The 15,826-nt window shown below is 39.7% G+C and overlaps 1 protein-coding gene across 5 annotated transcripts in view; it reads left to right on the top strand.

Moving 5' to 3' along the window:
* Rad21l1 (RAD21 cohesin complex component like 1) overlaps positions 1-15,622 on the top strand; it is a 38,668-nt gene extending 23,046 nt beyond the window's left edge. For 3 of the 5 annotated variants that reach the window (XM_045156893.1, XM_004668044.2, XM_045156895.1), the window contains 4 exons: positions 396-511; positions 4,016-4,105; positions 8,732-8,809; positions 15,013-15,622. In XM_045156893.1, coding sequence (XP_045012828.1) covers positions 396-511; positions 4,016-4,105; positions 8,732-8,809; positions 15,013-15,201 — 473 coding nt within the window. In that variant the 3' untranslated portion in view covers positions 15,202-15,622. The remainder of the gene's footprint in view (positions 1-395; positions 512-4,015; positions 4,106-8,731; positions 8,810-15,012) is intronic. The other 2 variants (XM_045156892.1, XM_045156894.1) reach the window with 2 other exon arrangements.
* Positions 15,623-15,826: the final 204 nt, after the last annotated feature.

The raw sequence follows: 15,826 nt of genomic DNA, 5'->3' as shown, positions 1-15,826 counted from the left end.
GGAGGGAATTAACATGGGATTTTTTTTATAATCATGGAAAATGCTAATAAAATTTTTTAAAAAAGAAATATGAGCCGGGCGTGGTGGCGCACGCCTTTAATCCCAGCACTCGGGAGGCAGAGGTAGGAGGATCGCCATGAGTTCAAGGCCACCCTGAGATGACAGAGTTAATTCCAGGTCAGCCTGGACCAGAGTGAGACCCTACCTCAAAAAACCAAAAAAAAGAAAAGAAAAGAAAAGAAATATGAGACTCAGGGGAGCCATTTTTTAATCTTTTGCTTAAAATTCTTATATTCAAAGTTGTCTGTCAGAAGTTTTATTTTATAACAACCATATACCAATTCAAGTTTGCAATGCATCTTGATGAAATTTTCTTCACTTCCTTGATAATTCAGAGCCCTCCATGATGGAAGAACCAAATTCCCACAAACAGTTAGGTAAACCCCAAATTTGCATGGATGTGATTGAGGATAGCTTTCATGAGGACATCAATAAAAATGCTAACTCTGAGGTAAGTTAACTAAAGAGAACCATACAAATATTTTTGTGGGTGTTTGGAAGTGCGTGCATGTGTATAGGTGTGTGTTTACACGTGTGCATATGCATGTGGGAACCAGAGGTTGATGTTGTGTGTCTTCCTGGATCCTTACCCACCTTATTTTCTGAGACAGAATCTCTCCATTGAATCTAGGGCTCACTGATTGAACCAGTCTAGCTAACCAGCTTGTCCTAGGGATCTTTTATTATTGTCTCCCAAATGCTAGAATTATAGGCAGGCCATCATGCTCACCCAGCATTATATGGGTACTGGGAATCTGAATTCAGGTCCTCACGCCTGAGTAGGAAGAGCTCTGTCCACTGAACCATCTCCCCAGCCCATAAAAAAATTTTAAAGATTTATTTTTATTTATTTTCTGTTGAAGACAGTGAGAGTGAGAGAACAAGAAAGAGAGAATGGGCACTCCTGGGCCTCTAGCAACTGTAAACAAACTCCAGACACATGTGCCATCATGTGCATCTGGCTTACATGGGACCTGGAAAATCAAACCTGGGTCCTTAGGCTTCACAGGCAAGTGCCTTATCTGCCAAGCCATCTCTCCAGCCCCTTATAAAATAAACTTGTACAGTGACAGTTATGTGGAGACTCTATAGCTTCCACATTTTATCTCATCTTGTTTGATATTTTTTTACATAAGTATCAATGCTGAAGGATAAAACATGATTTTCATCTGCATGACAGTATTCCCTAGAAGGCTTAGGGTAGTGAATCACAACATCAGGTAGTTTCATACTGAAATAGCATTTCACATGAAACATTAAATGAATGGTTATACTTAAATCTAAATGGCTAAATGTTGAAAACCATAGTAGACCCTTCAACTTAACCTTAAAAAAAAAATTAGGGCTGGAGGGATGGCTTAGCGGTTAAGGCATTTGCCTGCAGAGCCAAAGTACCCAGGTTTGATTCCCCAAAATCCATGTTAGCCAAATACACAAGGGGCCGCATCTGGAGTTTGTTTGCAGTGGCTGGAGGGCCTGGTGTGCCCATTCTCTCTCTCTGCCTCTTTCTCAAATAAATAAATAAAAATAAAGTAAATTTTTAAAGTATTTATTTATTTATTTATTTGTCAGAGAAAGACACATGCACCCCCTTGTGCATCTGGCTAACGTGGGTTCTGGGGAATCAAACTTGGGTACTTTGGCTTGCAGGCAAATGCCTTAACCGCTAAGCCATCCCTCCAGCCCTCAACTTAACTTTTTAAAAAGAAAATCTTTTGGGGCTATAGCCAATCTATATTTTTTTGTTTCTCTTTATAATTTCATCCTTCCTACCTCTAAGAATGTTTTAGACCCAAGAATTATTTCTTTTTCCTAACGATTTTCTTGACCTTTAGTCTAAAAGATTTTGTAAAAATCTATGACTAAAACAAAATAAATGTCAGTTTGAAGAAATTAGAAAACAAAACACTTTTAAAATTTTGTTTGAAGGTATAATTTTTATTTGAAAATCATAGCTGTTTGGAAACATAGTTGGAAACCATATACTTTAAAATATTTTCTCAATTGTCTCTTAAGTATTATAGTCTCACTAGATAAAAATAAACCAGTGCTTTTCTGGTCTATTCCATCAGCACTATATTCTAATAACCATTCATGGAATTCAAAGTTCACCCACATTGAAACTGTAATACCTCAGGAGCAAAAAACAGTTTCATAATGCATTAAGAAAGAAGTGTGGGGCTGAAGAAATGTGTAGGTGGTTAAAGGAGCATGCTTGCAAAGCCTGCCAGCCTGGATTCAGTTCCCAGTCACCCACATGAAGTGGCCCATGTATCTATGATCACAACATGCCCATGACAATGGGAGGCAGAGTCAGGAGAAGCTAAAGCTCATGGGCCAGCAGGTCTCAGGTTGTTTTGCAGTCTGATAGTCATTTGCAAGGCTAAGAAACCCTGTTTCAAAGAGGTGAAGTTGTCCTCTGACCTCCACACATGTGTGGTGGCATGCATACATGCACACACAAAATAAAAATAAAGCATTTTACTAAATATTTGATAATATACTAAATAATGATATAATAGGTTAGTTACAGTGCTATCTTCTTCTTTTGGGCTTAGACATTTCTTAGAATGCACCTACTGAAATTATAATTAGGAAAACTAGCATAGTTTATGATTTTTTGGGAAAAAATTGATTTTTCCATGTATTTGACATGGGAAGAAAAAGAGATTAATGAGCTGGGCATGGTAATACATACCTTTAATCCCATCCTAGCACTCAAGAGGCAGAGGTAGGCAGATCACTGTGAGTTCAAGGTCACCCCTTGACTACATAGTGAATTCCAGGTCAGCCTGGACTAGAGAGCCAGACCCTTCCTCAAAAAAAACAAAACAAGCAAAAAGAAAAGAAAACCATGACCTGGGTGTAGTGGCACAAGAAATAGAAGGATCCACTGAATTTCACCAACAGCCTGAGGCAACAGAGTGAATTCTAGATCATTCTTGGCTAGAGTGAGACTCCCCTGCCTAGAAAAAGAAAAATAATAATACAAGAGAACACAACAGGTTTTACAAACCTATGATAAAAAGTAAGATACAGCAGGGCATGGTGGCGCACACCTTTAATCCCAGCACTCAGGAGGCAGAGGTAGGAGGATTGCTGTGAGTTCGAGGCCAACCTTAGACTACATATTGAATTCCAGGTCAGCCTGGGCTAGAGCGAGACTGTACCATGAAAAACCAAAATGGAAAGAAAAAAAAAAAAAGAGAGTAAAGTACAGTGCCATCTAACCAGTTTTACAGCTGAAGTAAAAAGAAACCTCAAGGGAAGTATGTTAGAAGTCACTCTTAACTAAGATTGCAGATGAAAACTAAAGAATGAAGCTTAGTGATAGCTTCAGGATGAAAGGGGGCCAACAGTTTTTATACCAATGAAAAGAAGAGGAGGCAAGGAGGAAGTAGAAAATTTTTGGCCCTCTGTTTTCCTTCTTCCTTTATGTCTTTGTGCCCCTTTCAGAGGACACAGCTCTTTTTTCTCATTTGTCAGTGATAGCTCCAACAGTGGTGGCAAGAACCCTGTCGTAGCCTTGGGTAGGGGTATTAATTGTCCATCCTTCACCATCACCTCTTTGCCTGCCCACTGGAAGCTTCTTTCCTCTGCTCTGTGGTGCTGGTCAGAGACTGGTGGCTACAGAGAATGCTGCCAAGGAAAGTGGCTGCAGCTCAGCAGTAGAAACTATGCCATGGAGAGAGAAGTAGGAAGGAAAGGGACAGGAAACAGAGTGAAGGAATGTGTAGGTTCTTCATCTGTGGGACTCAAATAGGGGAAAAAAAACTGATCTATAAATTAGGGAATGCGTATCTGGGACATTTCAGAACTAATATGTTGCAAATGTAGATAGTACTTAAACTGGTTTGAAAAATTCACTCTTACGTGATTTAAAAAATTAATAAAATTAAAATTTCCCTGTTACAGCCACTAGCAGAGTTATCGATTGTCCCCTAATTTGCTTTAGCAGGATATTATTGAGATGTTTTCTGAAGCTGCTGAGCAATCATCTTCAATGAATGCCTCCTGGGCCCAAGAAAATTGTCCAGTTGACTTGGTTAGTATAGGCATAGTCTTGGGGATATTCTTAAGAGCTTTCTTCCTAAATGTTTAATACTTTATTTATTTTAAATTTGATTTAAAGAGATGCCATGTCAGTTTCTAAATTTAGAATTTAAGTTTGTGATTTGAAGATCTGTATTCAGCTAGGCAAGGTATGCATGCCAGGCAGGAAGCTCATAAGTCAAGGACAAGCCTGGAATCCATAGCCCATGCTATTCTGGCTCAACCACAAGAGATGCTAGTTTAATGAAGCATGCAAAATTGCCCTTTTTTCTTTCTTTTCTTGACTTATTTTGAAACTACAGGTGATTTTAAAGAAAGAATGTATGAGTTTTTATGCTTATTGAAGGTAGTGACAGGTTTTTAAATGTTGAGAATTGCTGTTTTAAATTATTCTTAGTTCCAGAGAGTATGCTATATTAGGGTTACAGTGTAAAGTATTTGAAATTTTATTTAAAAAATAATGTGGTCCTCCTTTTCTCAACATCATATGGTATAAGGCTGTATAGATACCAGACCTTCAAAAAATCAGAAAAAGAAAATGGCATGCTCAAAGGGCCACATATTCATAGCAAAGACAGAAGAGAGCTTTGACTTACCTGACCCTCTGTGCACCACTACTTTATTTCTTCGATACTTGTCTCAGAGTACTGATGACCTGTTTTTATTTAAATGTTTTTATTGGGCTGGAGAGATGGCTTAGCGGTTCAGCGCTTGCCTGTGAAGCCTAAGGAACCCGGTTCGAGGCTCGGTTCCCCAGCTCCCACGTTAGCCAGATGCACAAGGGGGCACATGCGTCTGGAGTTCGTTTGCAGAGGCTGGAAGTCCTGGCGCGCCCATTCTCTCTCTCTCTCTCCCTCTATCTGTCTTTCTCTCTGTCTCTGTCGCTCTCAAATAAATAAATAAATAATTTTAAAAAATAAATGTTTTTATTTATTTGTGAGTAGAGAAATAGAGATTGTATGGGTGTGCCAGTCACTGCAAACAAACTCCATGTGCATGCACTACTTTGTGCATCTGGCTTTACATAGGTACTAGGAAATTGACTCAAGACAGGAGGCTTTGCCAAGCAAGGACCTTTAACTGCTGAGCCATCTTCCCAGCTGAGGGCATTTTTAAGATTGTAGGGAATATTTGCAAAAAAAATTTTTAATAAATACTATCAAGCTGGGCATGGTGGTGCATGTCTGCAATCCCAGTACTTAGGAGGCAGAGGTAGGAGGATTGCTGTGAATTTAGGCCACCCTGAAACTACATACTGAATCCCATATCAGCCTGGGGCTAGAGCAAGACCCTACCTTGAAAAAAACAAATAAAAAATTTTTAATATTATTAAAACACCTACTAAAATGGTGTTGTTTTTAAATAAGTTATTTTTATAGTGAGTTGCAAAACTATTAGCTTGTTTTTTACATATATGTAAAACAGACTGAGTTCTTTAGGTAATCTAGGGAAGAAAGAATAAGTAGCCTGAACTTTTCACCTGAAACAGTCAAATGGCTCAGCTAGAAGTGAATTGACCATTTTCACCATGGTCTTTGTTTCCATAGACACAGGTTATTTTCAAATATGGTTGCACAAACTGCAACATGGCACAAATTTAGCCTTTTACTCATCCCCTGGACTTTCCACACAATGGATTCACTGTCAGTGTTCACATGGATCAAATGGACCAGCATTGGCAACATACACAGACTATTCTAAGCTTTTTCTGGTTAACTTTGTTAAAGATCAATGAAAATGTGGTTTCTCCTAAAGATATAACTAAGAATTTTTTGTGTTTCAGAAATAACACTTATATATTTAATAATAAAGTGGAGAGCCGGTGTGGTGGTGCATGCCTTTAATCCCAGTACTGGGGAGGCAGAGGTACAAGGATCACCATGAGTTCAAGGCCACCCTGAGATTACATAGTGAATTCCAGGTCAGCCTGTGCTAGAGTGAGACCCTACCTTGAAAAACTAATAATAATAATAACAACAGTAATAAAGTGGGTGAACTGTTTTGACCAAGGATATATCAGAAGGAATGAAAATAAATTTTAGCTAGAGGTATTTGGGAAACTCTTCAGGAAAAAAAGTGACCATGTTTTCAAATCAGTCTCATTGGCAGATGATGCAGCATAGAAAGCCAGTATAGCTGGTGGGGATGGGGATCCAGCAGCTCTGGGACTGAGTCAGTCCCTTTAGCCTTAAAGGATCCAAAATATCAGGCAGAATATTCTGGAGTCTTTCAAAATCATCTTGGAGTCCAAAGATGGTGAACACTTTGAGGAAGCATCTTGGGCTCTAAAGCTATATTAGATAAGGAAGCATTTTGGGCTCCAAAGCTATATTAGATGTTAGAAACTGAGTGGACCTGTTACAGGGTAACATGTGCTGTTGACTGGTAGGATCAGTGCTAGCCTAGGAAAAAATGACACAGGAGTCATAACAAAGCCACTTGCATGTCCCCAAACCTATGTAGGTCCACTTTATTGTTGTTTCATAATATAGATCAACACCTTTCCTAAGCCTAGTTTCTATTCTCAGTTCATAAGATATTAGTTCATAAGGAAATGGACTAAATTCCTATAAAAGGATTTCAGCTTGGCATTTAAAATACTTAGCTATTTCTGAAAGTAGTTAGGCTGAACAGAATGTACCTAATCATATAACATGCCAGGCAGTGAGTGAGTTAAAACCTTATTTAGACAAAATCAGTTTTCTAAACCAACTGTCAAACTACTGAAGACCAATTTTATTTATTTATTTGAAAAAGTGAGAGTGTGGAGGGAGAGAAAGAGGCAGACAGAAAGAATGGGCTTGCCAGGGTCTCTAGCAACTGCAAATGAACTCCAGATGAATGTGCTACCTTGTACATCCAGCTTTGCATGAGTACTGGGGAACTGAACCTGGATCCTCTGGCTTTTCTGGAAAGTGCCTTAAGCACTAAGCCATCTCTCCAGTCCCTAAACACCAATTTATTTTAATTTTTTTTATTTGAGAGAGAGAGATGCGAAGGGAGGGAGAGAATTGGCACACCAGGGCCTCAGCCACTGCAATGGAATACTCAATGCTTGTGCCACCTAGTGGGCAGGTGCAACCTTGTGCTTGCCTCACCTTTGTGTGTCTGGTTTATGCAGGATCTGCAGACTCTAACATGGGTCCTTAGGCTTCACAGGCAAGCACCTTAACTGCTAAGCCATCTCTCCAGCCCCTAAACACTAATTTTTAACATATGGTATTCTATTCTATTCTATTCTATTCTATTCTATTCTATTCTATTCTATTCTATTCTATTATTTGAGAGAGAAAGAGGCAGATAGAGAGAGGGAGAATGGGCACAACAGGACCTCCAGCTGCTACAAACCCAGACACATGCACCACTTTGTGCATCTGGCTTATGTAGGTCCTGGGGAATCGACCTGGGTCCTTTGGCAGGCAAACACCTTAACCACTAAAACATCTCTCCAGCCATAAATGCCAACTTTTAAATTTTATTTATTTGTTTATTTTCAAGCAAAGAGAGAGACAGAGAGATAGAAAAGAGAAAGAGAGAATATGAGAATGAATGGGCATACCATAGCCACTAGTGACTGCAAATAAAACTCTAGATGCATGCGTCACTTTATGTCTAGCTTTATATTGGTACTGGGGAATCAAACCCTGGTTGTTAGATTTTTGCAGACAAGTGCCTTAACCACTAAGCCATCTCTCCAGCCCTTTATACCAATTTTTAGTATGTCTGTGTTAATAGCTAAAGTTCAGGTAAAGGCCTTAAAACAACCATTTTTCTACAGCTTTATATTTGTTCTTGTCAGTTGAGTTCAGATTGACCATACTGGGACAATCTCAGTCAAGAGTAGCAGAATTTTGGGCTGGAGATATGGCTCAGCAGCACTTGCTTTCAAAGCCAGACTACCTGGGTTCAATTCCCAAGTACCCACCTAAATCCAGATGCACAAAGTGGGGCATGCCTCTGGAGATCATTTGCAATGGCAAGAGGCCCTGGCACACCCATTCATATTCACGTGTGTGTGTGTGTGTGTGTGTGTGTGTGTGTTGGTTTTGGTTTTGGTTTTCAAGGTAGGGTCTTGCTGTAGCCTAGGCTGACCTGGAATTCACTATGTGTCTCAGGGTGGCCTCAAATTCACCGCAATCCTGCTACCTCTACCTTTCGAGTGCTGGGATTAAAGGTGTGCGCCACCACGCCTGGTGCGCGTGCGCATTCTCTCTTTCCCTTTCCCTTTCGCGCTCGCGCTCTCTCTCTCTCTCTCTCTCTCTCTCCCTCCCTTCCCCTTCTTCCCTCCCTCCCTCCCTTTATATATATATAAAGTGGCTGAACTTATATCTTTAGTATTAAAACTTAGTAAGGGCACAAGCTCTGGGCTACATCACCAACAAAGACTACAGAATCTCCCACCTTGAATCTGCTTATCAAAATACAAATTGGAGAGGTAAGGCATAATCCTGCCACAGGTATTTGTGTCATTTTCTCCTTTATCACATTACAAACTAACTATTTGGCAGAACTGGGTATTACAGTTGTATTTTTGTTGTAGTTGACATTATGCTTGGAAAAATAGTAAACATTTAGTAAAATTTGCTTAAATGAAATATTTTATTTATTATTCAAATAGGAATCATCAGGCAGTGAACAAACTGTTGAGGTGGATATATGGAATCGAAGATTATTCCAGATGTTAAATAGATTACGGGTAAGATAGGGTTGTTGGCTCTGTTTTAATTTTTAAAAATAAATAAAATATTGACTTTAAGCACCTAGATATTTATGAAAACAAAGCAATTTTATGTTTTTACTGAAGTTCCACTGGAGTGAGATGGTCTTGAGTGATATACGTAGGGCTAACTTCAGAAGAGACTGGATATTAAACACCAGTCTCTGTCTCAAATATTATGTGATAATGAGTAGTATAAGTTTTGTTATAAACTTTATAGTTGTATTGTTATCTAACTTATTGCCTCATTTTTTTCTGGCACTGGGTTACCTCACTAAGTATAATCCTTTCCAGGTCCATCCATTTCCCTGCAAATTTCATGATTTTATTTTTCTTTACCACACCATTATATAAATGTACCACATCTTCATTATATACTCATCAGTAGAGGAACATCTAGGCTGGTTCCATTTCCTAGCTATTGTGAATAGAGCAGCAATAAACATGGATGTGCAAAAATCTCTAAGGTAGAGTGCAGTGAGTCCTTAGGATCTATGCCTAGGAGTGGTATAGCTGGGTCATATGGTAAATCTACTTTTAGCTGTCTCAGGAACCTCCACACTGGTTTTCACAATGGCTGTATCAGCTGACATTCCCACCAACAGTGTAGTAGGGTTCCTGTTTTTCTACATCCTCACGAGCATTTATTGTCATTTGTTTTCTTGATGACAGCCATTCTGACAGGATGACAGGAATCAGATGGAATCTCAAAGTAGTTTTAATTTGCATTACCCTGGTGGCTAAGGATGTAGAACATTTTTTAGATGTTTATATGCCATCTATATTTCTTCTTTTGAGAACTCTCTATTTAGTTCTATAGCTTTTTTTTTTGAGGTAGGGTTTCAGTCTAGTCAGGCTGACCTGAAATTCACTATGTATTTTCAAGATGGCCTCGAATTCATGGTGATCCTTCTATCTCTGCCTCCAAGTGCTAGGATTAAAGGTGTTGCCACCACGTTCAGCTCATAGTGCATTTTCAAATTCGGATTTTTTATTTCTTATTATTTAGTTTCTTGAGTTCTTTGTATATCTTGTACCTTAATCTTCTGTCAACCATATAGTTGGCAAAGATTTTCTCCCATTCTGTAGGTTGCCTGTTTGCTCTATTTCCAGTGTCCTTTGCTGTACAAAAGCTTTGTAATTTCATGAGGTCCCAGTGGTTGATTAGTGATTTTGCTTCCTGAGCAACTGGGGTTATATTCAGAAAGTCATTGCCTATGCCAGTATGTTGAAGAGTTTCCTCTATTTTTCCCCCTAGCAGTTTCAGAGTTATGGATCTGATGTTAAGGTCTTTAATCCATTTGAACTTAATTTTTGTGCATGGAAAGAGATAAGGATCTATTTTCATCCTGCTACAGATATATATCCAGTTTTTCCAGCATCATTTGTTGAAGAGGCTGTCTTTTCTCCAATGAGTATTTTTGGTATTTTTGTCAAAGATCAGGTGGCTGTAGCTGCCCAGACTTACATCTGGGTCCTCTATTCTCTTCCATTGATCTATGTGTCTGTTTTTGTGCTGGTACCAAGCTGTTTTGGTTACTATGTGTGGCAGTTTGATTCAGGTGTCCCCATAAACTTAGGTGTTCTGAATGCTAGGTTTCCAGCTGATAGAGATTTGGGAATTAATGCTTCCTGGAGGGAGTGTATTGTTGGGGGTGGGCTTATGGGTGTTATAGCCAGTTTCCCCATGCCAGTGTTTGGTACATTCTCCTGTTCCTGTTCACCTTATGTTGGCCAGGAGGTGATGTCCCCCCTCTGCTCATGCCATCATTTCCCCTGCCATCATGGAACTTCCTGTAAGCCAAAATAAACCTCTTTTTTCCCACAAGCTGCTCTTAGTTAGGTGATTTCTACCAGCAATGCAAACCTGACTGCAACAATAAAGTGGTACTGAGGAGTGCGATTGCTGCTAGACACCTGGCTATAGCTTTGGCCTTTAGGAGCTGATTTTTAAGAGGAATGTGGAAGGATTTGAGACCTTGGCCTAAGAGCCTCCTTGCAGTGCTGTCAGTACAGCTTGATGGACTATTCTGGTCAGAGTTGAAAGACCTGAATGCAGTAAGAACTATGGACTGTGAGGTTTGGCTTGTGAGGGCGAGATAGAGCTTTGCTGGATCTGGACTAGCAGTTTGTATAAGAAGTTTGCTGTTCTGCCCGTGTCCTGAGAAGTTGTGCAGGGTTGCTTTGCATAGAAATGAACTGGTGTGAGCAGAGGGATAATGGCACACACACACACAAAAATCTTTGGGTGAACTGCTGCCCATTCAGCTGCTTCAGCTGCAGTTGAGAGATTACAACCTTTGAGATTGGACCATCTGACCTGCACTGGGGCAACAAGAGGAATGTAGAGCATTTTGAAGGGGCCTAAGTGCTCATGGAGTGTTCTGTTCTTCAAAGTCTGCTTTATTTCCCCTGGAATAACAAATTGGCACCCTACCTGGTATAGTAGAGAATAAGAAATACAGGAAAGAGAGAGTCATTGAGTTTGCAACACAGTCTTGTATTTTGGAAATGGTCATGGTCAGTGTGAAGCAGATTTGCTGGATGTCTGTGTGGAGACCCCATGGGGCAGTGAGGATGAACCATGGGTTGCAGTGGAGACCCAGTGGAGATGCAGGGACCACGAGATGGCTGCTGAGGAAAGCTGCCAGCCTGATGAGGTTTTTTAGGACTATGAGTAACCTAGCTGGAGGGGCGGAATTGGAATACCAGAGACTTGTTGCTGGTTAGAGCTATCAGACTTGGAGACTTGTCACTGGCTAGAGTTGTTGGACTTGGAGCTACAGAGTTTGGTGTTTTCCCTGTTTAAATCATGCATTTGAGTATTTCTTTGCTATGCCCAATGCCATCTTTTGCAGTGAATGTTTGTTCTGTGCCATTATGGGTTTTTTTGAGGTTATTTTTGGTATTGTAGCTCAGTTAAAAGGTCTTAGAGCCAGGTGTGGTGGCGCACGCCTTTAATACCAGCACTCAGGAGGCAGAGGTAGGTGGATCACCATGAGTTCAAGGCCACCCTGAGACTACATAGTGAATTCCAGGTCAGCCTCAGCTAGAGTGAGACCCTACCTCAAAAAAAAAAAAAAAAGATCTTGGATTATGGGGATGTATGAACATTATTGGAATTGATAAAAACTATGGGGATTTTTCAAGTTGTATGGTTATCAATTTATGGAGGCCAGGAGCAGAATGTGGCAGTTCGATTCTGGTGTCCTTCATAAACTTAGGTATTCTAAATGCCAGGTTCCCAGCTGATGGAGATTTTGGAATTAATACCTCCTGGAGAGAGTGTATTGTTGGGGATGGACTTATGGGTGTTATAACCAGTTTCCCCTTGCCAGTGTTTGGCACATTCTCCTGTTCTTGTTGTCCATATTATGTTGGCCAGGGGTTGATAGACACCCCCTGCTCATGCCATCATTTCCCCTGCCATCGTGGAGCTTCTCCTCAAGTCTGTAAGCCAAAATAAAGCTCTTTTTACCACAAGCTGCTCTTAGTTGGGTGATTTCTACCAGCGATGTGAACCTGACTGCAACACTATGGCTCTGTAATGTAGGTTAAAATCAGGTGTGGTGACACTACTAGCCTTATTTCTGTTGCTCAAAATTTTTTTAGATATTCTAGGACTGTTGTGCTTCCAAATGACTTTTATGATTGTTTTTTTCTATTTCTGGGATTGATGCTTTTGGAATTTTGATGTGGATTGCATTAAATGTGTAGATTGCTTTTGGTAAGATTGGCATTTTCAATCCAAGAATATGGGATGTTTTTCCACTTCCTAATGTCTTCTGCAGTTTCTGCCTTGAGTGTTTTAAAGTTTTCATTATAGAGATATTTCACTTCCCTCTTAGACTGCCTTCATTGTGTTCCACAGGTATTGAGGACTTTTAAAGTTGGATGAGTGCATTGCATTTTACATCATGGATCGTTACCAGTTTATGGGGGCCAGGGGCAGAATGTGGTGGTTTGATTCAGGTGTCCCCCATAAACTTAGGTGTGCTGAATGTTAGGTCCCCAGCTGATGGAAATTTGGAAATTAATGCCTCCTGGAGTCAGTGTATTGTTGGGGGCAGGGTTATGGGTATCATAGCTGGTATCCCCTTGCCATTGTGTTCCTGCTGTCCACCTTATGTTGGCCAGGGAGTGATTTCTACCCTCTGCTCATACCATCATTTTCCCTTGCCATCATGGATCTTCCCCTTGAGTCTGTAAGCCAAAATAAACTTTTTTTCCTAAAAGCTTCTCTTGGTCAGGCGATGTCTGCCAGCAATGCAAACCTTACTGCAACACTAGTAGTCTGGGTGGAGCAATTTACTGAAAATTCTAAAATTCAACTGAACGATACACACATTCAATCCCAACCATTTTTATTTATTAAAAGAGAGAAAAGAGATGGGCAGGGAGGGAGGGAAGGAGGAAGAATGAGGGAGAGAGAGAATTTATATAAGACTGGGGATTAAAACAAATAGATAAGGGCTGGAAAGATGGCTTAGCAGTTAAGCGCTTGCCTGTGAAGCCTAAGGACCCCAGTTCGAGGCTCGATTCCCCAGGACCCACATACATCAGATGCTTAAGGGGGCACATGCATCTGGAGTTCGTTTGCAGTGGCTGGAGGCCCTGACGCGCCCATATTCTCTCTCTCCCACTCTCTCTTTCTCTCTCTGTTGCTCTCAAACAAATAAATAAAAATTAAAAAGCAAAAAACAAAAACAAATAGATAATATAATAAAGCCAAAGTCACTAAGGGGGTGTGTTGCCCCACACTCTTAATCCTCTCAACTAGGAGGTTGAGATTTCTGGTCTGAAATGGGTTCCCGGTCAACCTGGAGCCAAGTTAGACCCTGCTCCCAATAATGACAGAAGAAAAAGACAAAGACACTGGGAAGCAGAAAATGTCAATGACAATAATTGTCAATCCCAAATACAGCTTATTTGAGAATGTTAAAGCCAACCAAGAATGTGCAACTCATAACCTGGTCTGACATGGAAAGAGAGATGAGAACTTCCAGTGCAGGCCTATGTACCTGCTTTTGTGTCAGTTAGCCTCCTTACCTTTTGGGTTGTAGCGCCAATGCTGAATGCCTACCTCGATCTTTTCATGTTGCGCTGTGGATCTGGTGTTCTGATCAGCTATGCCGGATGGCCTGTGGTTCTCTGATGGTCCACTGCGGCACTGACTGTTGGGGGATGGGAGACAGTGCAGGATGCCTGGAGTTGCAGCTGCTCAGCTGGTCCTGTTTGTTCTTCAGCAGCTGCTCAGCTGTCCCCTGCTGTCTTCCCATCAGGTTTCTTGATTTTGTGAGGAGTCTGGTATGAGTCCATTACCTCATTTTTTATTTGTTTATTATCTATGTAACACCCTTAATTATTTTTCCAAACTTGTAGACAATATAATAGAACCCCTTTTATTATGTGGTATTTCAAATGTTGTTCTCTTCCCCCTCTTTTCCTCCCTTGTGCCCTCCCTCCATAACATCCTGTCTGTTTTCATACTACATGTTTCTAAAAGTGCTTTTTAACCATCCAAAGTGTATGAAAGGCACAGGATACTGGACAGTATTTGCTGCAGTGTTTCTAACTAAATAACTATACTTTACAGGAATGTGATACCAAGTCCTTCTGTTCATTAAGGGAGCTACATTTTTATTCTGTAATTTAGTTGTATCTGGGAAGGAGACTCGATGTTTGCCTAGTTACATTCTCCTGCCACTGAAACTTATAAATGTATTCTACCCTTACTATTAAGGTTGCTTTATAGACTCCCCATCCGGAGTACTGTTGAGGAAAAGAAGCCTGGTAGGCCAATCATGTGTTTCTATTGTATTTGAAGTCTCCCAAAGAAAGACCTATGAATTTTTTTTTCTGATTGCAATGTAGACTAGTTGGACTTTCCATAGGAAGTGTTTATGTTAATATCAATTTTTAAAACTACTCATATTTTCATAACACAAATTTGCATAATACTTTAGAGTTCATTGGCATGCATTTTCTCAATGAACCAAGTTTGTTTTCATTGATCTGTGGTGTTTTTATAAGCTTATTAAGGAGTCATGCTAATTCTCCATTTAAGGATATCATAATCACTTATCAAAATTTTAAGTGTTTAGTCATTCACTATGCATTCACAGCCTACATTACTTGTAATGGTTCTGTTCCTCTTTCTTCTTTTCTGATTATTTTCCCAGGACTCCAACAAGAGGGGAATGCAGTCCTTTAGCCTAAAGGAGCTCTGCAGAAATAGTGACCAAAAGCAGACAGCTGTCAAATTTTATACCTTTCTTGTCCTAAAAAAACAGCAGGCTATTGAGCTGCATCAGAGTGCTCCCTATGAAGATATTATAGCAACAGTTGGACCAATGTTCTATAAAATGTGAAGAAAATCCAGAACAAGCAGGTTCTGTCATCAGTGGCATTTCTGTACAGATTGTTCAATTTAATGCAGAGGCTATGTGGAAACTGCTGAAGGTTTGGTGTATTTCACAGATGGACTGACCTCTTGTTCCCTATCTGGGAGGTTAGCATAATCTCAGCCAGAATTAACAGAAGCATTACAGCTAAGTACTGTTTTAACTAGGCTAATTTGAATGCATGGCATTTATTGTTCACCTGATTTGAATGTTGCATTTAGGATACATTTTTAAAATGCAATATACCTCTAAGAAACATTCAAAGATTTAAAAAAAAAAGATTATTATGCATTTTTTACTTAAACTTTGTGGGGTTAATGAATCCTTAACACTTTCTTATCTGTACATAGGCAATAATTTATTTAATCTAGTACATATGATCCTTGAAAAGGGCCTAATGTCATGGTCTTTAATATCTTAATTAAAGACTATAAAGCTATTTTGTTTTAAACTACCTGAGTAGCTTTTATTCTATTTATAGGTATTTAATTTTTTATTTAGTATATAATAATTATTATAGTCACCATTAATGTCTCAGCAAAACCAAATATGTTTATGTTAAGGAAATGAACAGGCACTTGTTCAATAAGTT

The sequence above is a fragment of the Jaculus jaculus genome, chromosome 8 (genome assembly GCF_020740685.1).
Source record: "Jaculus jaculus isolate mJacJac1 chromosome 8, mJacJac1.mat.Y.cur, whole genome shotgun sequence".
Classification (NCBI taxonomy): Eukaryota; Metazoa; Chordata; class Mammalia; order Rodentia; family Dipodidae; genus Jaculus; species Jaculus jaculus.
The sequence above is the reverse complement of the archived record's forward strand: the minus strand, read 5'-3'. Positions and strand labels throughout refer to the sequence as shown.